The sequence below is a fragment of the Diceros bicornis genome, chromosome 32, assembly GCF_020826845.1.
Source record: "Diceros bicornis minor isolate mBicDic1 chromosome 32, mDicBic1.mat.cur, whole genome shotgun sequence".
NCBI classification, from domain to species: domain Eukaryota; kingdom Metazoa; phylum Chordata; class Mammalia; order Perissodactyla; family Rhinocerotidae; genus Diceros; species Diceros bicornis.
This window is the reverse complement of record NC_080771.1, coordinates 20,642,039-20,668,285: the sequence shown is the minus strand read 5'-3', so window position 1 is coordinate 20,668,285 and position 26,247 is coordinate 20,642,039. Positions and strand designations below refer to the sequence as shown.

The 26,247-nt window shown below is 49.6% G+C and overlaps 4 protein-coding genes across 5 annotated transcripts in view; 2 read left to right on the top strand and 2 right to left on the bottom strand.

Annotated features, from left to right (window-relative positions):
• Positions 1–2,025, bottom strand: part of UTP4 (UTP4 small subunit processome component) — a 29,203-nt gene extending 27,178 nt beyond the window's left edge. Inside the window, exons 1-2 of one of the 2 annotated variants that reach the window (XM_058528127.1) lie at positions 1,955–2,025; positions 714–874 (exon numbers count right to left, since the gene is read on the bottom strand). In XM_058528127.1, coding sequence (XP_058384110.1) covers positions 714–872 — 159 coding nt within the window. In that variant the 5' untranslated portion in view covers positions 873–874; positions 1,955–2,025. Of the gene's footprint in view, positions 1–713; positions 875–1,826; positions 1,869–1,954 lie in introns of those variants that run through there. The other variant, XM_058528128.1, reaches the window with a different exon arrangement.
• Positions 2,026–2,053: 28 nt separating this feature from the next.
• CHTF8 (chromosome transmission fidelity factor 8) lies at positions 2,054–10,752 on the top strand. The gene is made up of 4 exons (XM_058528133.1): positions 2,054–2,145; positions 9,690–9,747; positions 10,005–10,122; positions 10,528–10,752. The coding sequence occupies exons 2-4, from the start codon at positions 9,725–9,727 to the stop codon at positions 10,750–10,752; spliced, it is 366 nt and encodes a 121-aa protein (XP_058384116.1). The 5' UTR covers positions 2,054–2,145; positions 9,690–9,724.
• On the top strand, positions 10,749–13,198 carry DERPC (DERPC proline and glycine rich nuclear protein). The gene has a single exon (XM_058528132.1). It carries the CDS (start codon positions 10,749–10,751, stop codon positions 12,369–12,371), a length of 1,623 nt encoding a protein of 540 aa, XP_058384115.1. The 3' UTR covers positions 12,372–13,198.
• A 402-nt stretch (positions 13,199–13,600) lies between these two features.
• HAS3 (hyaluronan synthase 3) lies at positions 13,601–24,926 on the bottom strand. The gene is made up of 4 exons (XM_058528129.1): positions 24,843–24,926; positions 20,481–21,116; positions 17,726–17,827; positions 13,601–16,928 (listed from the first exon to the last, which is right to left on the bottom strand). The coding sequence occupies exons 2-4, from the start codon at positions 21,114–21,116 to the stop codon at positions 16,005–16,007; spliced, it is 1,662 nt and encodes a 553-aa protein (XP_058384112.1). The 5' UTR covers positions 24,843–24,926; the 3' UTR covers positions 13,601–16,004.
• Positions 24,927–26,247: the final 1,321 nt, after the last annotated feature.

Sequence of the window (26,247 nt, the reverse complement as noted above, 5' to 3'; positions counted from 1 at the left end):
GCCGTGTCCCACATACAGCAACTAGAAGGATGTGCAACTATGACATACAACTATCTACTGGGGCTTTGGGGGAAAAATAAATAAATAAATAATTAAAAAAAAAAATCTCCTTTACTTCCAAATATAGGCATTTTCTAAGCCTATGTTCTCTCACACAGGTGAACTCAGGAATCCATCTTCCTGCCATCATGTAACCAAAAAGTTTGATATTAAATGTTTCTACACAGAAATTGAAATATAATGATGTACACCTGAAATTTATATAATGTTATAAATCAATGTTACTGGAATAATAAAAAAAAGTTTCATCATTTTTTCTGAATTGACAATGAGTACTGACTCCACCAGCAGGAAATGCCGCCTTGCCAAAGTTGCTATGGTGCAGACATATAAAGCAATGGTCTTGAGAATTTCCCTTGTTGTTGTGACCAAAAGGTCCAGCAAACCTCAGTTTCCAAATGACAGTGAGCCCCCACAGTTCTTAGGTAGGATCTTTCTAACCAACATTACACAGATCAAAACTCTTGAGCTCATCATCAGTCAGAGAAGAGATTGCATATTTGCTACAGAAGTTATGTAGTTCTAAACAACTCCAGGGAGAGTCCCCTTCCCTACGTCTCTCTGAATACAAAAGACACAAAGGATTTTGTATAATCCAACTTAAGAAGAAAATTAAGATCAGAAACACCAAATCAGGCTCCCAAATGACTTACCTTCTCCTGAAAGTAGTTTGCTGACAAGTTATAAATTTCCACAGTGCCATCTGTTCGTGAAACAGCCAATCTGTTTGACTGGTTATTGTAAGCCACACAGCGGATCCCTGACGGAACATAATTAAAGAAACGCACTCGATGGACCGTAAATTCACCCATTCCTAGAGGAGAAAAAAAAATTATTGTTAAACATTAACTGCAGTATGTCATACATCCTGTTTATCATCACTGTTCTGGATAGAAGACTCCAACTACATCTTACTGAGGTTCATTTCTCAATACATATCTAATTAATGATGCTTTTATGCCCCACACAAGAATCTATCAATCTCCAGAAGTTCAGGATACTTCAGCAAAAAAATTAAAAGACCAGCATATAGAGCACCACCCAGACTCTTAATAATCCTGACAAGTGCCTAAAAGAGGGGTGAGAATCTAAAACTTGACCTTAGAGCAAAAGACAGAACACAATCTCATTCTCTAACTGGGAGTGCACACCTAAACGCAGGGAGACACACAGAGGTGACCAGTTGTACTCAAGGCAAAAACTAAGGTCCTCCTTTCTATTCTGTGTGAGATTTCTTGAGGGGGAGCAGAAAAAGAGGGTAAAAACACGACGACTGTCAAGAAGCAAGAAATATCGACAGCTTAAATCAGTCTCTCAGAGTCAGGTCTGCAGGATTCCTGCATCAAAATCACCTCGAAGAACGGTTTTAACAAATGCAGGATTCCAGGTCCTACCCCATAGCTCCAGAATCTCAATCTCTTGGGGGGGGGCTCAGGAATCTGCATTTTAGCAAACATTTTTTCCTAACTCTATTGCATGCTAAATTTGCAATGGTAGCGATGGTGGGGCTGACGGGGCAGGCAGAACCAAGAGCTCCTCAAGGAGGAAGCGACAGGACTTGGTCTGGCATCTGTCAACTACCTCCACCCCGCCGCCAACACACACACTGGGCGAGAGCAGGGGCCGGATCTGGTTCGTCCCTCACTCGTCTCCCTTCAAGATCAGGAGCCTACGGGCAAGGCAGGCGTGCTCCGCCCGGCCCGGCGAAGAGGGCGTCTGAAGCGCGCGCAAGAGTTCGGCCACCCCTTCCCTCTCCGGGCACTTACGGAGTAGCCCCCACCAGCCTCGGCACAAGGGAATCGACGAGCTCCGCGGGGCGTCCACCTAGGGCAGGTCGCACCCCCTCGAACTCCCCTCTCTCAGACTCGCTTCCCCGACCCCTTCCCCAACTCACCCACGGTCAGGCGCTCCCCTCTCTCCGCCCCGGCCCCACGTGCGCGCGCGCTGGCGTACTCTGCCCCGGAAGTGCTCGCGGCGCAAGGCCGGAAGTGCGCAGGCAGTGCTCGCGGCGGCGGCGACGGCGGCGGGAGGTTCGGTTGTCGCCCGTTGGCCGCGCGGCGCCGCGCTCGGCGGCCGCCATTGCAGGTCAGGCCGCGGGCGGGGGCGCGGGAGGCCGCGGGGAGCGAGGACCGAGCCGGGGATGGGGGCTATTGTGCGAGGGAGCGGGAAGCTAGGGAACTGGGGTCGGGTGGGGCGCGCGGCTCGGGGAGAAGAATGGCGAGCCGAGGGGCGGGGAGCAGCGGGCGGGGGAGGGGCGGCCGGGAAGGGGGAGGGGAGGGGCAGGGCCGCGCTGAGGTGGGGGCGAACTAGAGGGGCCCCCGGAGTAGGAGGGCCAAAGGGAGCCGTGTGGAGACGGAAGGCGGAGGGAAGGAAGGGAGCGAGCGGGGCGGAGCGGGAGAAGGGCGGAAAGGGTGGCCGAGCGCGGGCGGAGGACGGAGAAGGGGGCGGCGCGGGCCGGAACCTCGAGGTATGTGCGGAAAGGGGCTCTTCCCCGGGTGGGGAGGGAGCTCAGCACGCGAGGCTTGCGGGAGCGGGGTAGAACTGGAACCCAGGAAATAGAGGGAATATCAGAAAGGGGACTTTGTGGGGTGGGGGGGTAGGACTGTGAGGTTTGTTTGAGGGAACATTTTAAATCGCAGGGGGGAGGCTGCTGGAAGAGGTAATTTGGAGGGTGGTTAAAAGGAAGAGACAGTCTGGAGAGTGATCCCGGTTCTTTTGTGGGCGGAGTGAGAGGTGAGAGAAGAGTGGGGTGGGATGCTGGAGGAGCGAAGTACTTCAGAATTGAGGGGGGAAACGGAACGATTTGGAGAATGAGGGTGATAGAGAATGTTTAAAGAGTAATCTTTGGGAGGAGGGTAAACGGTTTGGAAGATTATTCCGGTGGGGGGTGTGGAGGAAGGCAGTTTAAAGAATAATTTCTCTGGGAGATCGGAGAAAGGGTTAAACAGCCTGGTAAGAGGTCCCAGCGAAAGTCTGGGGGTAATTTGGAGGGGGGTGGAGAAGAGACGGGAAGCCTATTGAGAAGTCCCAGAAAGTGGGCGGGACTAGAAATAGGAAGTGTTTGTAGATCAAACTGCAGGGATGGGAGGGGGCCAGGAGAGAGGGTGGAGAAGATGGGGACCAGTGGGAGGAGAATGCAGGGTTAAGGGAGACCTCAAGCAGGGCTAGAAAGGAAGGGGCTTTGGGGAAGATAGGGTGCCATAGCAGTAAGAGCAGGAAGGGTTGAGAAGGGGTTGCAGAGTAGCAGAAGATGGAGAAAACTGGAGTAACTCAGATCGACTGAAGCCATCTTTTCCGCCCGTTGTCTACAAATACCAGTAATTGATTCCCTCCATCATGGGAATCCTAAAATGTTACGGGAAAGTACCACGTGTATGCATAGTATCCACATACGTTTTTGAACACACTCTTCACTAATGAAAAGTTTGGAAGCATTCAGTTCCACCTACCCTCCATAGCCCCTTTTTGGAGGGGAGCAAGCGTCTCATTGAGAATTTTAGCACTTGGTGACATAAGCCTGTCAAGAGACAAGATCCCCTTTGAAACTTAAACAATCCCCCTCAGTCACAAAACCACAATAACACTGCTAATAAAAATAATCTGTATTCAGTTGTATATAAACTTGCTGAATGGTTCATTTGGTAGAAAGGCACACAGAAATAGTCATGTTTAGAGAAAAAAACCTTCCAGAACTTAATCCCTGAAGCAGTTTGGTGAACCCTGACTGCCATGTTTGACTTGTTGTCCCATTATGTAAACTTGATTTTATTCTGATGACCTGCTGCTTTTATAGGATGTTTCAGTCCACTACAAACATTAAAATAATAATTATACAGTGTAGTATTAAGACATTTGATTGGACATATAGTAAGAAAATGCCACTTCTTCCAGGTAATCAATAGCTTGACTCTAAAAGCTTACCATATGTTAGGGACTGTGCTAAGAACTTTACATTCATAACCTCATTTAATTCTCACAACATCTCTTTGAAGTAGGTTTTTTTTTATGCGCAATTTATTGGTGGGGAAACTGAAACGAGGTTAAATTACCCCACTGTCACACATAGGATAAGTGGCAGAATCCAGATCTGACAACTTGAGTTCTTACTGTATCCCTAAACACAAAGAATAGTCCCTGGGACCAGATAAGAACTCAGTAAATGCTAACTGTTGGCCTAGCAGTTTGCAAACATTTTGTGTCATGTATTTAATTTTTTAAATTAAGAATTTTAAAGTTAAGCTTTTATTCCTTTTCTTAAAAGCTTAAAATACAGGATGAATTGAAAAGTTCTAATGAAAAAAATTTATAAAACATTGTTTTGCTCTAGTAAAATTTAATTATTTGTAATTAGGTTAAAACATTGGGTCAAAGCCTCTTGTTTCAGTAAAAGCTGTTATCTATTTAATTGGATATGCAAGTGCGATATGTATTGCACTTTCTCCTGCCACATTTTATTTTGAAGGCAGTTACCATTACGAGGATCTCTGCTCATGCTGTTCTCTATAAGACAGTAATCTTTTAACATGTTAACATTTAACAATTCAAAAACCAAAAGATAAGGGAATTAAATTTTGTGGGAGAGTAAAATGAATCTGTGACAAAGAACTTGCTCTGTTTTCCTGGCTTATTCTGCCTTACACTAAGGAACAGAGGTTAGGGTAAAGTTTTGAATCCTGGAGGTGACATTGAGTAGATCTCTAGAGATTTCAAAAACCTAACTTTCATCAGTTGGATATGACAAAAAGCAGGCTTATTTTTTGTTTTTAAGTGCCTGCCCCACAGATAGGATAGCTACTTTGGTGGCAAATTATAAGATCTTCCCCATAGGTTACTTATTTACCATTTATAAGAGAAGCTGTGAGAAAGGCTGATATTTGTAAAGCAATCAGAAGTTCTCATGCAAAGTAGTGCATGAGATGGGGCTGTGAAAGGACTGCAAGAGGCCATATTGTGGAGGGGTTAGGGTTCTCGTCCCAGCTCTACCACTTTCTAGCTGTGTGACCAGTTACTTAACCTTTAGCTTCTCTAAGCCTGTTTTCTCATTTGTAAAATGGGAGTGATAAGACAATGCCTACAATCATAGGATTGTTTTTTGTTTTTTTTTTTGTTTTTTTTTAAAGATTTTATTTATTTATTTTTTCCCCCAAAGCCCCAGCAGATAGTTGTATGTCATAGCTGCACATCCCTCTAGTTGCTGTATGTGGGACCCGGCCTCAGCATGGCCGGAGAAGCGGTGCGTCGGTGCACGCCCGGGATCCGAACCCGGGCCGCCAGCAGCGGAGCGCGTGCACTTAACCGCTAAGCCACCGGGCCGGCCCCATAGGATTGTTTTTAGGATGAAATGAGAGAATCCTTATAAGTGTTCAAAAAAGGTTAGCTATGTGAGAAATGAAGTTTTTTGTATTATTAAGATAACACTCTGCCTGGACTTTTCTTCCTTCTTAAATTGTAGTGGCACTTTGATTTTTCATGTTTTTAATAATTTAATAGTAACTAACTTCAATATAGAGATAGAAGCTAAATGGCAGGGCCGGCCCCGTGGCTTAGCGGTTGGGTGCACGCGCTCCGCTGCTGGCGGCCCGGGTTCGGATCCTGGGCGCACACCAAGGCACTGCTTCTCTGGCCATGCTGAGGCCGCGTCCCACATACAGCAACTAGAATGATGTGCAGCTATGACATACAACTATCTACTGGGGCTTTGGGGGAAAAATAAATAAATAAAAATTATAAAAAAAAAAAAAAGAAGCTAAATGGTAGTTAAATGAGGTGTATCCCGGATTCTTCTGATTCCAGTCAAACCTTTTGGGTTTTGATGAGGATTCCCCTTGTGGGTCTGGATGGATTCTGAGACTGCTGGTTCCTTTGCTGCTCTGTGGTTTGTTCAGGGGTCTCGAAGTCATCTGGAGCACTGTCCTGAGAAGCAACAGTGACTTTACCCAAGACCTCCAAACTAATGCCAGGTCTTAAGACTGGGGATGATCTGGGGCAAGCTTAGATAAGTATCGTTTCTAGACATTTCAAAGCCCCCAAAAAGACTTTTATTGTTTTTGAGGAAAAATTGGGAGTTAAAAAGTGCAAAGTGCTTTAAAAAATTTTTTCCTTAGCAAAGCTAGTCACTTGACTAAGTTAGGAATATAGAACTTAAGTATTGTTTAGTTTATTTCGCTTTGTGAAGGCCCGGAAAAACTGAGTAGAAAAAATTTCCCCCCTTTTATGAGATAAAGGAGGAGTCCAAATAATTCATTGCAGAGAAAGAGGTTTGGTTTTTTCCACACCTCCTCATCTCTCCAAGTCCACGCTCTAGTTGTGGCCTGTGAGATTCCACTCTGAAATAGAATGAATTTAAACATCTTTTTGAAAAGTGACATCACAGAACTTTTTCCCTGGCTCTACAGTTACATTGTTAACTTGGAATTATTCCTGTCCAAAGACAAGTTAGTTGGTCCTAGCCAAATCTAGGATTAAACTCAAGGTTCTGGAGAAAGAGAGGTGCTGGGCGAGCTCTTCCATTGACTCCTTTTGGTTTCATGATTTGATATAATGTATTCATCATACTGTGGCTTCAAACGCTGCTCTTGATAAAGCTGCAATTTCTACACAAGCAATATCTTAGAACAAATGCATAGAAATTGCTCTAGTTGTCTTTAAGTGTTGGAATGAGTTGAGATTGAAGACTTAGAAATCTTGTTGTTATACAGAAAATTTTCATTGTGATGTTGTGTTTGTTATTACTAATAGCATTTGATTTGTATTATACTCCTTCACCTCTTTATTCTCTTACTAACTCTTTCTGCTTACTCTCAAGGGGATGGGGACAGATGGGGCTGCATGTTCTCGTATCCTTTTTGGTCACCTCCACACTAAGTGAAATACATATTCCCTGTCACCTCTATCAGGTGTGTCCTCAGTGAAGTGCCCAGGTATCTACTGAGAACAGTTGCTTAGAATAGTAATCTTAAGGAGCAAGAAAAGGAATAATAGGATTCAGGCAATAGGATATTTTAAGGCACTAAAGCAGAATTTCTGAATTCAATAAAGGGATGCCTTTCTCTACGTTTCTTACTAACTTGGTAAATACACCCTCACATGCATAAATGTGGCCAGGTCAGTCCTCGGGTTCCTATGAGCTAGATTGTTACAAGCTGGGTGTGAACTTCATTTGTATTCACATCTGCGGCATCCCAGTAGGTCTAGCACAAGTTTTTACCAGCCTGACTGGGTATAGCAGCAGAGCTGAGGCTGTAGGCCACAGAATTCTTATTTTCAGGAGCATTTCTAGATGTCTGCCAGTATCAATAGCTGTGCTCAGGCAGGGCCTCCTACATAAGTGGGTAAAGCTGTGTGTGCTCATTGAAGCGCCAGGAGTTAGTATGCAAGTGCAGCCACTCTGACCCAGCTATTAAGCATCTGTTTTCCTTTGCCTACTTAGGCCACTGTTCTGAATTCCCAGGAAGTGGGGAATGCACTGAAAATATTTCTGTATCCCTTTTTCCTAAACAGTCCCCACATGCCCATCTCAAAATGTGGTCAGAAGCCTTAAAGATTGATCTTGCCTGCCATGATCTTCCTAGAATGTGTTGTGTATCTGTGTGAACACTTTGTTGCTTCTCTGAAACCGCCTGTATTTTGCTATAACTTATATCCTTTAAGGAAAATATACTGCACCATCAGTCATCAAAAGCTTATTTACAAGAACGGCTTCTCAATCTCTCTGCATTGATTGACCTTTAGAAACTTCACAACTTCATCTTTTTGTTATTGAGCCTTTTTTGATTCATGACTAAAATATACCTACCAGTCTCTAAATTATAGTCAAAATTATACTGTGGAAATGCTGATTTATTTATCCTGTCTAAAAAAATTAGCTGTTCATCTGAATGGAACTTAAGGTCTTTAAAGCATTTTTTTTCATGTTATTTTTAGTCTTCACAATAGTTTTAATGAGTCAGGTAATCTAGGTGTTGGCCCCATAGTTATTAAGTGACTTGTGTGTGATGACACCGTAGAGAGTTCCACACTTAGAGGCCAGAACCTGAATTTAGGCCTTCTGATTTTAAATTGTTATCCTTTCTTCTTCAAGAAACCTTAGAAAAGAAGAATTTTTAAAGTGCTTTTGGTGGTGTGGCCTCCTCATCTGTCAGAAGACCTTTGCCCTCCTGAGCTAGTGCATTACCTGTTCTCAAGTGGTGCCATAACTAGTGCTGCTGCAGAAGCAGCAGCTTGTTCAAGGATGCCTCTTGATTCCCCATTGCCTTTTGGACCAGCTCTTGCATGTACGCAGTGCCTGCCTGATGTCTCTTTGCCTTTTCATTCTCACTGGCACTTGGATTTCTCCTTTGGGAGGGCAGAACTGGGTAGTCATTGTCAGTGTACATAAAGTCAGATGGCCTAGGTTCTTAGGCTGGGTCTACCACATACCAACTGTATGTATCACATATAAGCAAGGGTATCCTTCAGTAGCTTATCTGCAAAATAGGGATAAGAACCTATCTCATAGAGTTGTCACAGTGACTGAATGAGAGACTACCCACATATATGCACAGCATCTGATTCATAGTAAAAATTCAATTAAATATTAGCTCCTGTTTATACTTGAATTTGAAGTCCAGTGAATTGACCAACCTCATGTTCCCAAAGTACGTTTGGTGCTCAAGAGTAGAGGTTCTGCCATCCTGTAAAGCTGCTGGCACTACACTTGTCCCTGGAGGTCCAAAATGAAAGATTAACATATCAGTAAAGAAATCTGTTTAACTTTTTAATCAGGCATTTGCTAAGCTTGAGCACAAATACCTATTGACTTGCTATACTACGGTTAGTAAACACTGGACTAATAACCTCCCACTCAGCTCCATCTGCTCATTGGAGAGACTTATACAGAAGCTGTAGTTTAGATCCCTTAACCCCTATGAATCTGTCCTTCCCAGAAAGACAAATATAAGGGAAGCCAGTTGTTTCAGGCAAAGATGTCCCATTTTAACCCATTCTTGTAGAGTACTACAAACTTGCCACCAGGTGGTGCTGTTGTATAAAATGAAAGTTATTTAGCGGCATGGTATTTTAGTATCTAAGTGAAAGATGGTCGAAGTGTTTGTGAATCATGTCAGAAATCAGCTTACCATTCACTAAAATCTGAAGGACTTTTTCAGTTCTCTTGGCCTTTTTAGTTAAAGGAGGTCCTTTGAACTTTGAAATATAAGATAACCAAAGTAGTAGACGTGAAGTGTATATCATCACCAAAGAAAAAAGTAAAATCTAAAACAATACCTTAGTATTTTAGAAATATGCAGAATGGAAAATAGAATATCCTTGAGAAAGGCAAGTTAGCATAGTGGTCAAGAGTGTGGGCTCTGCAATGTATGTCTTTGATTGACATCCTGGCTTTTTGACTAGTAGCTGTGTGACCTTAAACACAGTTGTGATATCTATTGACTTTCCACATTGTAGTTGACCTTTGGTGATCTTAAGCAGTCTTATATGTACAGTATCAAGTAAAAAAATTTACACTTTATAGAGCTGTTAGGGGAATAAAGTGTGTCTAAAGCACTTAGAAAAGTGCCTAGCACACACTAAGTGATAAATATTAGTTATCATTATTATTATCCTAAATCTTTTTTTTTTTTCCTTTACAGCTTATTTTCAGTTGCTTTTTAAAGACAGAAAGCTCATGGTACAAATTGTTATTTCCAGGTGAGTACATTTTGAGACTCTTATTTAGCTTGAACGATTAGGGCTATATAGGTTTGACATTTTCCTGGAAGAAATGGGGTCCTCAGGTGCATCTTGCACAGATCCTTGCATTTCAATTCTAGTTCAGTGCCTAGCACTGCCCGGTTTCCCAAGAACTTGTGCTCAAGAAGGTTCCTTTGGGCCTTAAATGGTGGTGTAGGACACTATTCATCCTTCACCCCTCAAAAATATTGTAACCGCCAGCCCTTTGCTTGCAGTGCTGGGGCTGGAGGCCTGGCAGAATGGGTGCTGATGGAGCTACAGGGGGAGATCGAGGCTCGCTACAGCACTGGATTAGCTGGAAACCTCCTGGGAGACCTACATTACACCACTGAGGTGAGGGGGCTTTTCTTTCCCTACCTAATGCCTCAGGAAAGCCAGCTACACCAAGGTGGTGCTCCCAGGACCCAGAGTGAGGACTGCCCTCAGGTTTGTTATTCAAGGTCTAGCTAATCTGCTAAGCTATCTGCTTGTTCTCCCCCTACCTCTGTAGTAGCAGGGAAATTTAGCTTTGGGGAATCTGGAAAGGTCATAGCTCTAAAAGTGGAAATTCTTTTACCTGGGGCTAAAAAGAGTAAAAAGGGCACGAGGGTGGGTCGTCCATTGTGGTTGCTCAACAATGGTAGAGCTAGACCAGGGAGTGGAGGTGCCAGCATTGTCTGCCAAGAGTATCTCTAGAAGGCACCTGAATGTTATGACCTTGCCCTGAACCTCAGGCATCTCATTCTTGTTCTGCCAAAGGGAATCCCTGTGCTGATCGTGGGGCATCATATCCTGTATGGGAAAATCATCCACCTGGAGAAACCTTTCGCTGTCCTTGTCAAACACACTCCTGGGGAGCAGGACTGTGATGAGCTTGGCTGTGAGACTGGCACCCGGTACCTGGTGACAGCACTCATCAAAAACAAGATCCTTTTCAAAACTCGCCCCAAGCCCATTATCACCAACGTCCCCAAGAAAGTATGAAAGAACCCCGGATTTTCCCTAGAGAGCGGCCAACTCCTTGGACTCGTGCTCCACTGCCACCTCGAGGACGGCTCGACAGTTCCCTGGGACCACAGGGGGGTCCACTTCTAAACACAGGCCACCCATTGGGCATGAACTCGGATCCGTTTCTTATGGCAACTGGTTCTGTTGGTGGAAATCTGGCCCCATTTCCAAGGAACCCATCTCCTTTTCCAACTTCTTCAGGCTCGTTGGCTTCAAACCCAGCACCTTTCCCTGCTGGTGCTCGTGACCCAGGCATGGCTTCTTTTCCAAGAGGGATGAATCCCACTGGCACAGGTGCAGTTTCTTTCCCAAGGCCAGGTGGCCTCTTGGGCCCAGGCCCAGGGCCAGCTCTAAACCCTAGAGCAGGAGCTCTTCCAGGCCCGGGGCCTTTGTCTAACCCAAGATTAGGGGGTCTCCCAGGACCAGGTCCTATGTCCAACCCAAGGGCAGGTGGTCTCCTGGGAACGGGTCCTGACCCCAGAAGTGGTGGCCCCATGGGTCCAGGATCTGGACCCAACCTGAGAGCAGGTGTCCTGTTGACTTCTGGGAATGGTCCTCCCAATCCTAGGCCCGTTGGCCTGGGCCCCGGACCAAGTCCCAATCTAAGATCAGGCTTTGTAGGTACAAATCCTGCCCCTAGGTCAGGTATGTTTCCAGGCCCTGGCCTTGGGCCCAACCCAAGAGCAAGTGGCCTGGGCCCAGGCCTTGGGCCCAACCCAAGGGTGGGTGGCCTGGGCCCAGGCTCTAATCTGGACACCAGAGCGGGTGGCCTCTTGGGCACAGGATCTGGTCTTAACTTAAGAATGGCTGGACCTCAAGGCCTAGATCTTGCACCAATTCTGAGAGCTGCAGGTCTTCTAGGAGCAAATTCAGCTTCTTTTTCACAGGCTTCTGGAAACATGGGCACGAACCCATCCTCCATGGCAAGAATACCTGGCCCCATAGGCCCAAACTCGGCTCCTGGCTCTCGGGGAATTGGCCTTCCAGGGCCAAATCCATCTCCCATGTCAAGGGCTCCTGGCCCCATAGGTCCTAATTCAGCTCATTTTTCAAGGCCACCTGGCCCCATGGGGGTAAATGCTAATCCCTTTCCAAGGGGGACAGGTTCAGGGGGACTGAACCCAGCTGCCTTCTCTCAATCTTCTGGCACATTGGCTTCAAACCCAGCTACCTTCCAGAGGTCTGCTGGCCTCCAGGGCTCAAGTCCAGCAATTTTCCCAAGAGCCTCTGGGCCACTAGGCCCCAACCCAGCTAACTTCCCAAGGGCCACTGGCTTACAGGGTCCAAGTCCAGCTACCTTCCCAAGGTCTACTGGCCCATTAGGCCCTGGTCAGGTTACCTTCCCCAGGTCAGCTCCTGGGCCCCTGGGCTCTTCTCCAGCTGGCCCTGTGGGTATCAACCCAGCACCCTTTGCAAGACCAACTGGGACCCTGGGTCTAAACTCAGCTTCTTTTCCAAGGATGAATGGCCCTGTAGGTAAGACTTTGGTCCCATTTCCTAGAGTGGGGAGCCTCCCTGGCACAAACCCAGCTGCTTTCCCAAGACCAGGGGGTCCAATGGCTGCAATGTACCCAAATGGAATGTTACCCCCTTAAACACCACCTTCTCTCCAGGACCAGCTTGGTTTCCAGGAACCGTGGTTCTGGGCAGGGTAAAAGGGTAAAAGTGGAGCTACAGTCTGAAGAACATAGCTGGGGCTCAAGTTCAAATGAGCCATCTTTTTCCTCTGCTTCTTTCGTGACTGAAGGTGAAATGTTACTGTGGGACATGGACTATGGCAGGTGGGAATGATCCTGGCCTTGATAGAAAGGATCTCCAGCCTTCCAGAAGCCTGCTGTGCTTTTGTCCCACAGCTTTCTGCCCTTTGTTTCTACTAGTTTCTTGAATTGTTCTTGTGGACTTTTCCTCAGGGATACATTGGCCTGCAGGTCCCAATTAATACATAGTCCCCTGCTCATCACTGGAGAATCAGCTCACTGCTCTCTAGAAATGTTGCGTTGGTGAACGGACCATGCTTCAGCAGCTCTGACCTGGGCAGCTTGGACCTGGTCATCCTCTACTGCCATACCTTTCCCTGGGAGCTTGAACACAGAACAGGGAGGTGGGCAACCACTTCAAAGACCCACCAAATACAGTTCCAGTTTGACTGATTGATTGGGCCTGCAGCTTCCTTCTCCTGGGACTTAGAGGAGGCCAGAATGAAGGCTTCACTGCTCATCCAACTCCCTCCCCACTGGTACTCCCAATCAAAGAACCTCGAAATTTAAACTGATGTGGATGGGAATCCGGGAATTGGGGTGGGGGGTGGGGGGTGAAGGGGAGAAATCACTGTGCTTCGTTCAGCCTGATGTGAAAGGATGGTTGGTGTTTTTCCTGCATTGTATCTTTTCTTACTGTTTCTTTAATAAATGGGATGAGAGGGCCACTAATGTCACTCCATTTTGTTACCTGTTCCACAAGGAAGGAAGTGTACCCACTGCTTTTCATTGTTTCACCTTGGCCACAATCTTACGTTATCTGCCAGATAAAATGTTTTCACTCAAAGAGGAAGCAAGCTTTGGTTTTTAGCCTTAGCTAGGCCTCATTCATCTGCCAGTAATTTCACCAAAGACCTGCCCACCCTCTACAATAAAAGTTAAGCCACCATAGGTGTGCAGTTATCAAGGTGGGCTTACTGTAGTCCCCAGATCCAGAGGCAGCTGTGACAACTTATCCTGCTTCTGAGTTCCACTGGAATTACCTTGACAAACCTATGTTTCTATCTCCAGTGCGTCTTTTGAAACTGGAGTAAAGAGCTAGGTTTCATTAAATACAAAGAGGGAAGAAGTAGCTCAGATACCAGCATTACGTGAGAATCTTTATTTTGACAAATAAGTGCAGTATAAAAAATTTGACCTGAAAAGTAAAAAAAAGGTAAAAATAAATATGTTTACAAATTATTGTAGAAATAATACAAAAGAGGGTTAAAATTCTCAGGAAAAACCAAAATGTGTCCAATTGTATAAAGGCTCTTCCCTTGCAAGAAACGGGGATAAAGCTGAAGACCCAGTTTGGTTTTGCTGCTGAAAAACATACAAAATAACTTAGAAAAACCAGTCGAGGTCAAACGTTGTGAGCCCACTACTTGTACCTGCCTATTCTTGATCTGAGGAAAGTTGATGACCCCGGTGCAAGGCAGAGCTGATGGTAGGACAGCCAGGAATTCATCTGGGAGTCCATCCTACATTAACCTTCAAATCAAAGCTGAAGAAAAACAAGCCCTTAGTTAAGTCTGAGCTCTGCAGTTGGCTGACCGGATTTCCTCCATTGTAGTGCTCAAAATAGTTTACTTCTTGGCCAGGAAAAACACGGAAGAGCCTGGAACAACTGCCTTCAGCAAATGCCTGCTGCCTCTTCCCAGCCTTCGTGGATTGGGCCCAACATCAACCAGCAGTCTTATCAGAAACTCGAGGTGTGTGTGATGGCAGCAGTGTTGGCTGCACCTGGAAAACCCTTGTGTTCATGGGAGATGAAGGAAAGCACCAGGGTTTGCCAATCTGTGGCTCAGAGCACACTTTGTTCCTTGGTAGGAAGCACCTGGGCACGCTAGAGGCTTGCCCCCTCTACTACTCTCTACCTTTGTGCTGGTTCTGAGGGATTAGCTGGCCCCTCTGAGAATGGACGTTGTGAGGGAGGGAGAGTGCGAGCAAGCAACTGCAAATCAAAGGCTTAGTCAAGATCCCAGGTTTCAAACCCAAGAGCTGATAACGGTCTATGGATTGCAAATCTCTAGAAAATAGCCTTCCCTCACTTCCCCCCAAAAAACAGAGGGAAATCAAACAGCCCCAAGAGGAGTGAGAGAGAAAGCAAGAACTTTAGGATTTAGAACCAATTCCATCTTCCAGTTTGGTTCCTGGAAAGAAGCAAGCAGATGCAGTAGTGACTTTCCACAACTTGGCTGTAAGAATTCCCTGGAGAAGCCACTGAGGAGAATGGACAGTCTCAAAGATGACCAGCTTGGATTTGAGGGTTCACTTAGGAAACACTGAAAAGCTTTCCAGTAGAGACGATTGTCAATTGTAGCCTGAAAGTCAAGCATGCTACCCAGCTGCCAAGGAATCTGCCCAAGCAGTTCCAAAATACTAGCCAATTTGGTCAGACCAGCTCCCACTGGTTTTTCGCCCATGTGCTGAGGGCAGGCTTGCCTATTGCAGAGGGGTCTATGAGAGTCCAGGCTCTGCCTCACTTTCCGCCTGAAAAACTTGCCTGATGATGAGGAGGATGGAAGAGGTAACGGCCTCACCTTGAAGAAAGATAAGTGAGGAGGCTTAGGCTTAGAGCTGAATTTGAGAGGAATTTGGGAGTATACGAGTTGAAATACCCGAGCCCTTACTTCCTTTCTGAGCATTTTGGGGTTTAATCTTACTGGTAGATGATGAAAAAATCTCTTACCAGCAGAGATCCCAGAAAAGCTAATCCAGACATCTGGGCAATTTCCAGGTGGAATGCCCTCAGCCCAAGACCTCCATATAGTCCATGGCCTTTAGCACCACCACCAGTTTTCATTCCTCCTGGCAAACTTTCCTCACACATATGTACACTTAAAAGTAATTCAGTGCTAACTCCCTGCTAGTTTGGCTCATCCTTGAGATGCTGAGACATGGAATGGGGTGCATCACATAATAAAGCACCATTCCTGGACCCTGTTTTCTGATACCCAAAGATGAGGTTTCTGGGCCTTGTAGTTCAGGCACAATCTTATTGCATTGATAACTAGATTGAGGGGGGACACATTACTAGCTGGCCCAGATCTCAGAAGTTCTCCCACCACCACTGGTTGTGCTCAGATGGACTAAGAGAACCCCTTCCCATAGGCTGTCATTGCTCACTTACCTATCAGAAGTTGCCCCTGAATGGAACTTACTGTTTGGTTTAGCACTTTTGAGTTCTCTCTGGATCCCTGGGGAGGAAGTGGAATCTTTCCCAGAGACCACCATGCATGCAGAGGCAAGCAGGCAGGCAGCCTGAAAACATAAGTCTCCTGAGCCCCCCTGAGCTGGAATCAGTGTTGCTTCCTCTGAGCAGAACTGCCCAAGGCCATACTGCGGTCAATCTTTGCACTTCATATTTGTCCTTTGGACCATTAAGAAACTAAAACAGCACTCCCTCCCTCCCACCATGTGTTTTCTCTTCCATTCCCCTTCCCTCCCTTACCCATTGCACTTTTCCCGCTCTGCTTGGGGGCTATGTCACACCTCAGCAAAAGCTAAGCTATACTGCTCTGGCTTCTTCCCACATCGCCGGGCAATGATAGCCAGATACAGCATGAGGAGGGCCACCCAGTAGCAGCCATACAGGATGGCCCCAGAGACAAGGAAGGCTAGCTCTGTCTCACTGAACAGATCCTGGCAATAAGCTGTATAGGCCAGCCCTCCCAGAAGGACTGCCACCCAGATGGACACAGGGATGAGGCCAATGAAGTTCACCACAATGGTTTTTCGGCCAGAGGTGCCCCAGCCAGACTTGTTGATGGTAGCAATGGCAAAGATCTTGGCTGGCAGGAGGCTGGACATATAGAGAAGGGAGTAGAGGGACATGAAGATCATCTCTGCATTGCCCCGAAGGAAGCAGGCATAGGTAGCCTTGATAATGCCCACCAGCTGCACCGTCAGCAGGAAGAGGAGAATGTTCCAGATGCGCCCACGGTAGAAAAGCTGTATGACTGTGGCAATGAGGAAGAAGGGGAAGAAACCTGTGACCACTGATTCGTAGGTCATCCAGAGGTGGTGCTTATGGAACCACAGAGAGTTGTAGAGCCACTCTCGGAAGTAAGACTTGCTCCAGCGGGTCTGCTGGTTGAGCCACCGGAGGTACTTGGTGGGGGTCTCTGTGAGGCACTTGGAGCGCGCTGTATACTTAGTCCTGTACCCAAGGCTGAGGACTCGGTTGGTGAGGTGCCGGTCATCCCCAAAGCTGCACTTGCTGCCTAGGAACTTCTGATGGTACCAGTCCTCCAAGAATTGCTGGAGGAGGCTGTTGCGGTACATGCCCAAGGGCCCACTGATACACTGCACACAGCCAAAGTAGGACTGGCAGGCCCGCTCCACGTTGAAGGCCATCCAGTACCGCACACTGCTCAGGAAGGAGATCCACGAATCATACTTGTTGAGGATCTGTAAGGGAACCAGAGATGCTAGGCCCCCTCACCTGACGACATGAGCCCCAGGAGACACCAGAGAGGCCTCCTTTCCCTGAGTTCTGTAGCCCATTGCTTAAATTTCTGGCCATCAGTCCTAGCCCAGCCAGAGCTTGGAAACCTGAGGCTCAGAGGAGCCAACCACACCTGGTTACTCTCCCAAGCACCAGCCCCACCTCTCCACTGTGTCATCTACACTGATTGTCCCAGTGAAGTTGCTTGCAGTCAAAGCCGCCATCAATTTCAGGAGGCAGCCTGTGGCGGTGGCAGAGAGAAGGGCTTGAAAAAGATGCAAAGCAACATCCCAGCCACCCATCCTGACCCTTCTGCAGTTGGAAAGCTTCTTGGGAAGACATGGCCTGTTGCCAGCAGTGCCCTCAAGATCTGGCCCCTCATTCTTACCATACTGCCCAGAGCTCTTCAGCACAACTTCCTAAGAGCAAGGGTTTCTCAAGGGTGTAACTTTGGAGGTGCTTGCTACACCACCGGCCAAAAAGAAGACACCCTCCAGGATCGATGGATTCCGAATACTGTGCCCCTCCCAGCAGCACAGGCTTTCTACATATCTGTTAAGTGATTTTTTCCCCTCAGGTTGAAAAAGAGCAGGAAAGGGGCAAGTGAGCCCTTTGATACCAGTGACAACTGTCAAAGAGGAACTTCCCCCTCCCCCCAATACTAGGAAGTCAAGATGCCCATTTCCCAGCATATCCAGTTGGATTAGGAAGCAGAAAGAGTCCAGACCCCCACCCCCAGGAATCCTTGGTTACTTCTTACTTGGACATCTCCCCCAACTCCCCCTACTTGGGGGTCCTCCTCCAGGACTCGAAGCATCTCAATGGTGCAGGCTGGATCCAGCACAGTGTCAGAGTCACACACCTGCAGAGGGAGTGCACTGTCAGCCCATTGTGACCCCAGGTCTACACACACACACACCAGGCTGCTCACTGCCTGAGGGACATAACCCCCTTCGACAGCTACTAGGCTGAGAGAGAAAGCCAGGAGACTGTCAGTGCTGGGCCTGGAAAGAGAAATGCTTAGTACTGCACAAGTTTTTAGCCCCTACAGAGCCAGGCTCCTCAGAAATGCTCTCAAAATATTTCTCTGGGGGTCCTTGGGAAGAAAGGAGGAACAAGTCATTGAAATCAGATGACAGGCACAGTGGCTAGACCAAGGCCAGCAGACACTCCTCAGAAGGCCAAGAAATGGCTCTTGCCAGATGCTGCTGGCCAAAGCTCTCCCATAAGATTATTAACAGGGTCTTCCCTGTTTCAGGCTCTGGCCTCTTGGACAACTCACAGCCTAAGTGGAGGACGTATCTACCTAGTTACAGGCCCCCCACTGACATGGCGGCCAAGGGCTGCTCTCGCCTGGATTCTCCTCTGGGCTATGAACACTTACCCTGGTGGCTGACTCCTGGTCGGTTTTCTAGAAAATTACTGATGGTAGAAAGAACCCAGTTAACCATTGGGCAGGGGAATTGGTTTCCTGACCCCTGACAGAGCAAAGAACAGTATCCACAGATGGGCCCAAACCCGGTTCTGCAAAAGCTTAAAATTCTTTGACTAAAGCTGCTAATTGAGAGCCCATTAACCTGCAGGAAGGGGGCTGCTGCCCCCCATACCTCAGCCCTACCCAGCTTTCTCCATGTTAGAAGACTTGGTGGCCACAGACAAGCAGCAGTATGAGGCTGAGGGGGGAACCAGGCAGAGCCATCACCCTGCTCCCTCCTTCCTCCCCACCGACACATCCTTACATCCTCACCCATGCTGGGAAGGTCCCAGGGAGCCTCAGGCCAGACTCCCAGAGCCTCCTCAGCTTTCAGGCCAAGCTTCCCAGTGCTGCTGGTCTCAGAGCTGCTTCCTGCCCTGACCCTAACCCATTCTTCAGGCTGCTCAGCTTCATCACTCCAGGGAGGTCTTCCCAGCTGAGCAGGGTTAGGGAAGTTAGAGCTCTTGGCTGCTTGGGTTTCCTCCACTGGCTGGGGCAGGGTTGTCTCCCACAGAGGGAAAGGCATACCCTCAGCAGGGCTGTTGGAAGACAGGCTGAAATCCACTGAGAGTCCACTGACTCCAGCTCAGGGCTGCCCCAGGCAGTAAGCCCAGAGCCGAAAAGAGAAAGGCTGGCTCAGGTGTGTGAGCCACCAGAACAAACAGGAAATGCTCAGGAAAGGAAGATGTGTGGTAGAGCAGGTCTGGGGGGATCCCCTGCTTCTAGAGAGTGGGTGACACTCACTGGAGCTGGAGTATGTTCCAGGGCTCGGTTTTTCTAAGCCTTCCAAGTCCCCAGGAAAGTTTCAAAGGTCTCTCAACCCTAGGTGAACTGCAGAACCAAGAACTGCCTCACGTCCCTCTCTTAAAGGCTGAGGAGGTCCTTGGGGCTAGGAAGACAGAAAAATCACAACTCTCGTGTGAGAATGCAACTTTGAAAAGAGCCAAAACCAAAAAATCTGTAGCAAGCTATTTTTAGGTGAGTACAATATAGAAAATTTAAATATTGGAGTACTCAACATGCTGTCAGCAAGACTCAGTTGGTACACAGGCGGCTACCACAGTGGCAGCTATTCATTCAAGTGATGGGCAAAACCCTCCGGCACGTGCGGAGAAGGGCAGAAACACAGGAGTGGTCCAGATGCTGGGCCAGAAATCTGGGGTCCTGGGTGTCAGTCTCTACTTGGTATTGAAATGTGTGAGCTTTACTCAGTTCTCTCTAGGTTTTGTTATTTGAAAATTGGAGCTGTGTTAACCTTATCAACCTAATAAGATTTCCAGGCTGGTGTCAATGATCCCTTTCACTGGAAGCTAGGCAGGGTCTGTTCAGGGTCCTGGCCCTGCCAAGACTGCTGCAGGCTCAGGCTGGGGGATGATTCGCACCTGTGTCCCCCCACCTCACAGATACGAATTTGACACCAGGAAGAGGACTTTTTGGCCTATAACTAAAATACTATTTGAGTGTTTTGGAGCGTGATTTCTTTTGCTCTTCACCACACTTCTTTATGAAGAGGCTCATCTTATGTTGCCAAGGGCGAGACAGTATTGCACAATGGATGAAGGCAGACTTCAAACAGACCGCCTAGGCTCAAACCCTGGCTCTGCACCATACTGCTGTGTGACATTAGGCAAGTTACTTAGCCTCTCTGTGCTTCAGGTTCACCTATGAGTGGAAATAATAATATTTACCCCCAGGAGATTTATGAGGATTAAAAGAACTAATATGTATGAAGTGCCCACAACAGTGTCTGGTATGAAGTAAATGCTATATAGCTGTTTGCTATTATTATTATAGGGATACCAGTCAGAAACCTACCCAAGTCACAGAGCCAAGTAACAGCAGAGACAGGATTCCATCCATCCATCTTTTTGACCTTAGGACTGCTGTTCAGAACCATTATGCCTTGTTGCCTTCTTAAGTGCAGAGGAGGGATGTGCACAACACAAGGGACCTAGACTGGACCTCAAATCCCAGGAGGAGAGTTTGCTTGGCTGGCTGGACACATCCACATGTCCATACACTCCTAGAGAGGCACCCTTACCTGAATGTAGTCCACCGAATCACCAAGGGCCTTGAAGGCTGTGTACATGACCTCTCGCTTGCCTCCCCACTTCTGCATGATGCATGAGAAGGTGCTGGCCCGCACCACATCCCGCACACGGTCCATGCCCTCCTGCAGACTGGCCTCTGTCTCCCCTTCACCCGCCTCATGGAAGTTGCTGCGCCACACAAAGAAGCCGGCTTGCTCGGTGCCACCTAGCACCTCATGGAAGATGTCTAGCATGTAGGCGTCCTCCTGGCGATTGCCATCTACCACCATGACCACCTTGAGGTCAGGGAAGGCGATGCGCTGGGCCGAGCGCAGGCACTTGCGCAAGTAGTCGGGGTCCTCTTGGTATGCAGCGATGCAGAGTGCCACTGAGCGCCGCAGCGGGGAGGGCAGCTTCAGTGGCCGGCCTGCCCGCCGCATGCGCCGGTGCTCCAGGAAGGCAAACAGGCTCTGGATGAGCAGGTGCAGGCCCAGGATGGCACCATACAGGCCGAAGGACAAGTAGTGCTTTTCTGTATGGATGAACTGGTAGCCTGTCACATAAGCTGCCAGGATGCCACCCAGCACTGCCAGGGCAAACAGGCTGGTGCCCACCACACGCAGTGCTGTTGACAGCTGCACCGGCATCTGGTGGGAGAAGGCAGGAGATGGGAGGTCAGGCAGGAGGCAGCATTTCCAGTCAGGGGGAGCGGGGGCATTTTTTCTGGGCCTAGCGCTAGAACAGGGGAAATGATCTACTAATAAGAACCATTACCATTTATTGAGCTTGACTAAGACTGTTTGTAGACTCAGAATCTAGGCTCCTGGGGTTCAAATCCCACTTCTGCCACATACTATCTGTGTGACTGTGTTCTGCCCCTTAGTTAATCCACCTGTAAAATGTGGACTGCGGCACTAACCTCGTAGCATCTTTGAGGGTTAAATGGGTTCCCTATGTGAAGCACTTAGAGTAGGATTTAATATTGTTAGACAAATCAAAAGCCAGGGAGAGCTATGTGATACCCCGCTGGTGGATGGCAGAACTGGGATCTACCTGACCCAAAGCTCTTCTAGGCAAGCTTCAGTAGAGGTGAGCCTGAGGCCAGAGGCAGCTCTGAGCATCTGAGGGGCCAGAGAGAGGGAGGGCCAAGGCAGGTAGGCAGCCTCTACCTGTACCCACTAGGAGACTGCACGCTGGGAGGGGAATATTCGCCAGTAAAGGACAGCCACCAATGAGGGCCATGAAGAAAGTGGGGGAAGAAAAGACAAGAAACAGCAGGAAACATAAAAAGGCACCAGGGAAAAAAGGAAATAGCTTCCCTTTCTTGAAACAGTGAAATCAGTAAGAGAAAGTTTCCGTGTTCTCTGCTTTCTCACCTTTTTCTCATTTACTTGAGGGGCAGGAAAGAAAAGGAAAGTGACTGGGAAAAGCAGACAAGGGAAAGAGGAAATGAGAGCTGGGGTGTGGACAGCCCTCCTGGAAGGCCAGCACTCGGGCATCAGAAGCAACTGCAGCCACCACTGCAGCAGCCTGGGAGGGGTGGCTGCCTGGGAAGCCCCATCTACTTGGTCCTAGTGCCCGCATGGAATCTCTATGCTCGTCCCCCTGCCCGCAGCTCCTGGAAATGCTGCCAGGTTTCATTTGCAACTAAGTCAGGGCACCTAGCATCTGCCCAGTTGGAAACAGCTGTGTTTTAATGCAAAGAGCCCTAGCACTGGGCACCAGAAGACTTGTGCTTGACACACAGCTCTACTCCATCCTGGCTGCCTGACCTTGCCCAAGTTTCTCTGAGACTTAGTATCCCCCCAATGAGGGGTTCCAATGGTTTCTTGCTCCACAGGGCTCAGGTAAATCATTTCACTGAAAATGGAAGCACTTCCAGCTCTGAAGGACAACCCAAGTGGGAAGGCTGATGGGTGAGGGGGGAAGGCTGATGAGCACAGTTCCCCACTTCCTTTCTGAGGCCTTCTCCCCATCTCCTCTCCTTCCCACCTGCCTGATCTGGAGAATCCTGTTTCCACCACCACCACCCACCTTCTACAGACAATGAGGTCTCACTTACAAGCTTGCTCCAACTCTAGGTCTCACTGAAACAGACCGCTGACCCACACCCCAACACAAACACACCTTGTCAGGGAAACAGGCACTTAGCCACCTAGGAGGGGTGAGGAACACCAATCACTGCCTAAATCAGCCTGAGACTCAGGTACCAGTAGCATTCCAACAGCTTCCGGTCCGGAAAGTGCTTTTGGCAGCCTCCCTCCTCTGGGAAGCTCGGCCAGCCTGCACTCTGCCCTGCTATCCAGGGGAGCTTGCCGGTGCTTCCTCTGCAGGACTTCCAGCCCTCTCTGGGTCCCCGGCACACTGGCACCTGCGGCACAGGGGCCCCCAGGCCCTGCATCCCGCCCAGGAGCAACCCCCGCCCCTTCTAGAGCTTACATGCCGAGGGGGCGCTGCGGGCACCACTGGCTGCCTGTGCTCTGGGAAAGGGCAGGGGGGCGCCAGGCCAGCCCAGCAACGTGCCGGGCTGGCCTGGCGCCCCGCCTCGGTGCAGTCCTAGAGGCGGTGCCCACCGGGTTAATGCACTGGGAAGGCACTCGCCACGCTTCTCATCCCCGCCTGAGCCTCGCCTTCTGGCAAAGGCGGCGTCGGCCACACCCACGTGCCGGTTTCCCACGACCCAGCCGGGAAGGAACGGAAAACCCAAGGAATCAGTCGGACTAGGCCCCGCTCATGCCCTCGGGGCCCCAGCTACCTTGGCAAAGTGTGCCTGCAGACAAAGGCGGCATCCTCGGTGTCGCCAGCCCCCTCCTTCCCCAGGCGGGACCCTCCTTCCCCCGCTCAGGAATTGGAGGCATTACCACGGCACCTCTACCCCACAGAGGACCTAAGAAGGTCCCGCAAGCGGAGGCCCCACGCGAAATCAGGCGGTGGTGTGGGCTCTGGTTGAGGTGCCCCTGTCCAGACGGGGCCGTGTCGCACCAAGCCGAAGGAGGAGAGGCTAGAACTCCTCTTGCTGCCGCCCCTCCACCTCCTTGCTCCTTCGCTCAGAAGGGATGCACGAGAGCTTGGCCCTTGTAGGCTAACGTGCATCCGGCTTCAAGGACACCAGGTTGGGGGCGCTCCCTAAGACCGTCTTCACCCCCTTCCCCAGACGACGGAAGGAGAAAACCCCCAGCCAAGGACGCACACCGCCAGTCTACCCCCGAAACTTTGTGGGGCTGCCCAGTGTGCCGCCTCTCCAGCTGACAGGTGTGCCCTGCTGCGGGGCCCACACGCGGTGGCATGGAAACTTGCGCCCGGCCGCCCTCCCAGCCCCTCCGAGCCGGCAAGGGAAGGGGAGCCCAGGCCCGCGGATACGTGCGGCTGTGGCCCGGCTGACCCACAGAAGCCGGGCCGCCGAGCGTCTTGGTGCCTGGACAGGTGCGAACCCACGGACCGGGGAGGGGGAGATACTCCAACCAGCCTCGTGCCCCACACCGTCGTCCGCCTCCTAATCCAGTCACAAAACCGGGGCCCCAAGGGAGGAAGGGAGGAGAGGCCAGAGGAGAAGAAAGGGAGGAGGGGTCAGTGGGGAAGGGGCTGCAGGAACCGCCGCCGGGAAGCCTGGAGATGCCGCAGCCCTAAGCCTGCCTCCCGGCGCTGGACGCGGCGCCCGCACGGCCGGGGGAGCGGGTGGGGGTCCGCGGGGCTCGGCAAGAGGCACCCCAGAGCCCTGCGCGCCCGGGGCCCCGCGCAGCCCTCGCGCGGCCCGTCCCTCCGAGGCGGCCAGCCGGCCGAGCCCGCGCTCACCGTGCCGCCGGCTGCCCGCGCTCCAGTGCTCAGCAGGCCCGCGGCGGCTCCATGCCCCTCCTCCCGCTCCTCGCCGCCGCCGCGCCTCGCTCCACCGTGCGCCGCCGCCGCCGCGCGCTCCGACTGACAAGCGCCGGCCCCGCCGAGCCGCCTTTAAGTACCCAGCGCGTCCCCGCCGGGAGAGGCGCCCTCCTCCGGCCCTGGGGCCGGGAAAGTTGGGAAGAGTGGGAGGGCTCCCCCGAGGGCCGCGAGGGAGCACCCCCCTTCCCGGCTCGGCCGGAGGAAGCTCCACGCGGCCGGCGCTCGGCGGGACGCCGGGTCCCGCGTGGACGCGGCTCCGCCGGTTCGCGGAGACTCGCAGTCTCTGCGCTCTCGGAACCTGGGTTCCCGCAACGAGGCCAAAGGCCGAGCTCCTCTGTGCTCGCCCTGGGCCAGCTGCCCAGGGGGAGGCGGTCATTGTGCTCAACCTAGAACCTGGACCGTGGTTAACTTTCAATGTAACCCATAGGGACTTCCAAAATGGTTAGTCTCCGTTCTCCCCTCCCCTGCGCCCCGCTCTCTAAGCCTCGAAACCTACTCACCCTGCAAAGCGGGCGAGCGGAGAGAAATCTTCCCCCGGCTTCCACGCGAAGGGGCTGTATAGGGTACTCCTGAAAACCGAGACAGCAGAACCTTCCTGCCGACAAAACAGAGGCGCAGAAGAGAATAATTGTCAAATATAAAAAGACTGGTCAAAGAAGGTGTTAACAATTGTGACAAGCTTAGCTTTGAATTCCGCAGTGGGGCGCTGATGACTTTAAGGCTGTTTGCAAAAGCTGCAAATGGTTTTGCAGGAACCTTGGAAGTTCCGGTGTCTTAAAGCCAAAATCAATTCCTCCTCCCCTTTTTTACACCTTTATTTCGGACATCCATGACCTCCTAAATTCCCAGCCGACCCTATCGCCTGTCGCCTGTCGTTTCCAGGTCCCTGGAAGCCGGTGCTAGACTTGGATGAGGTGGGGTCGGTCGGGGAGAGGTGGGGAGTGAGCAGAGGAAGGAAGTTTAGCACCAGCTGAACACATTGCGCATCTAAATCTCGGAAAAACTTGAAGAGAAATTATAATTAAAGACTAGTAAAAAATGAATTTACATGTTCTCCAAACATACATGAGATAATTTCCATCACTTCTTCCCAAGCTGCAGCAAATTTATAGGAACCTGAGCTGCAGTCTACAAACTGCTCCTCTCAGAAGTCTTAGGGACTCAGGGACTTGCCTGCCCACCCTCACTCACTCTGGGCCCCAGAGCTCACTCCTCACTCCCCCAGGCAAGCAAAGACCCCTGGCACACCTACTCCACCCATCCCCATCTTGCACTACAGAAATCAAATCATTTCACGCTTTTGCTTGAGAAAATCATCACTAATATGCTACATGGTGTAAACATTCTTTTTTGTGTGTGCTTTTTAAAACACACAAAAGTATTAAACCCACAATGGGAATGTGTTCTGAACAACTTCAGACGGGCTATGATAAGAGCTAATAATGCACAGGTTGAGAGAGAAGCACTTGGTTAAGAGGAGGGCTCTGGAGCTGCTTCTGCCACTAGCTGTGTGACACTAACAGTGTCTTCATCCCAGAAATGGGACTGAGTATCTACTGTAAAGATATTAGAAGGATTGAAGAGATTGGCTGAGAGCTAAGTGCTCAGTAAGGTTTGCTCTAGTTACCTTCAACCAGAGAACGGCATCCATTTACCGATGCTATGGATTCTACATACCCATCCCTCCAGGATGTGACACTCGGTGACAAGAAGTTCAGAGAACAGTGTTAAGGAAAAATGCCTTCTCTGGATTGCACTATGGATTCTCAGAGCCCTGGGCCACCGCCTCCACATCCAGAGGGCATCACAGAGCCTAGAGTTGCTAGTGGAGCAACTGAAGGAACTGTCTGATCCTGCCTCCCACCCTCATTTGCAATCTGCAACATTTTAGGTCAGGGAAAACAA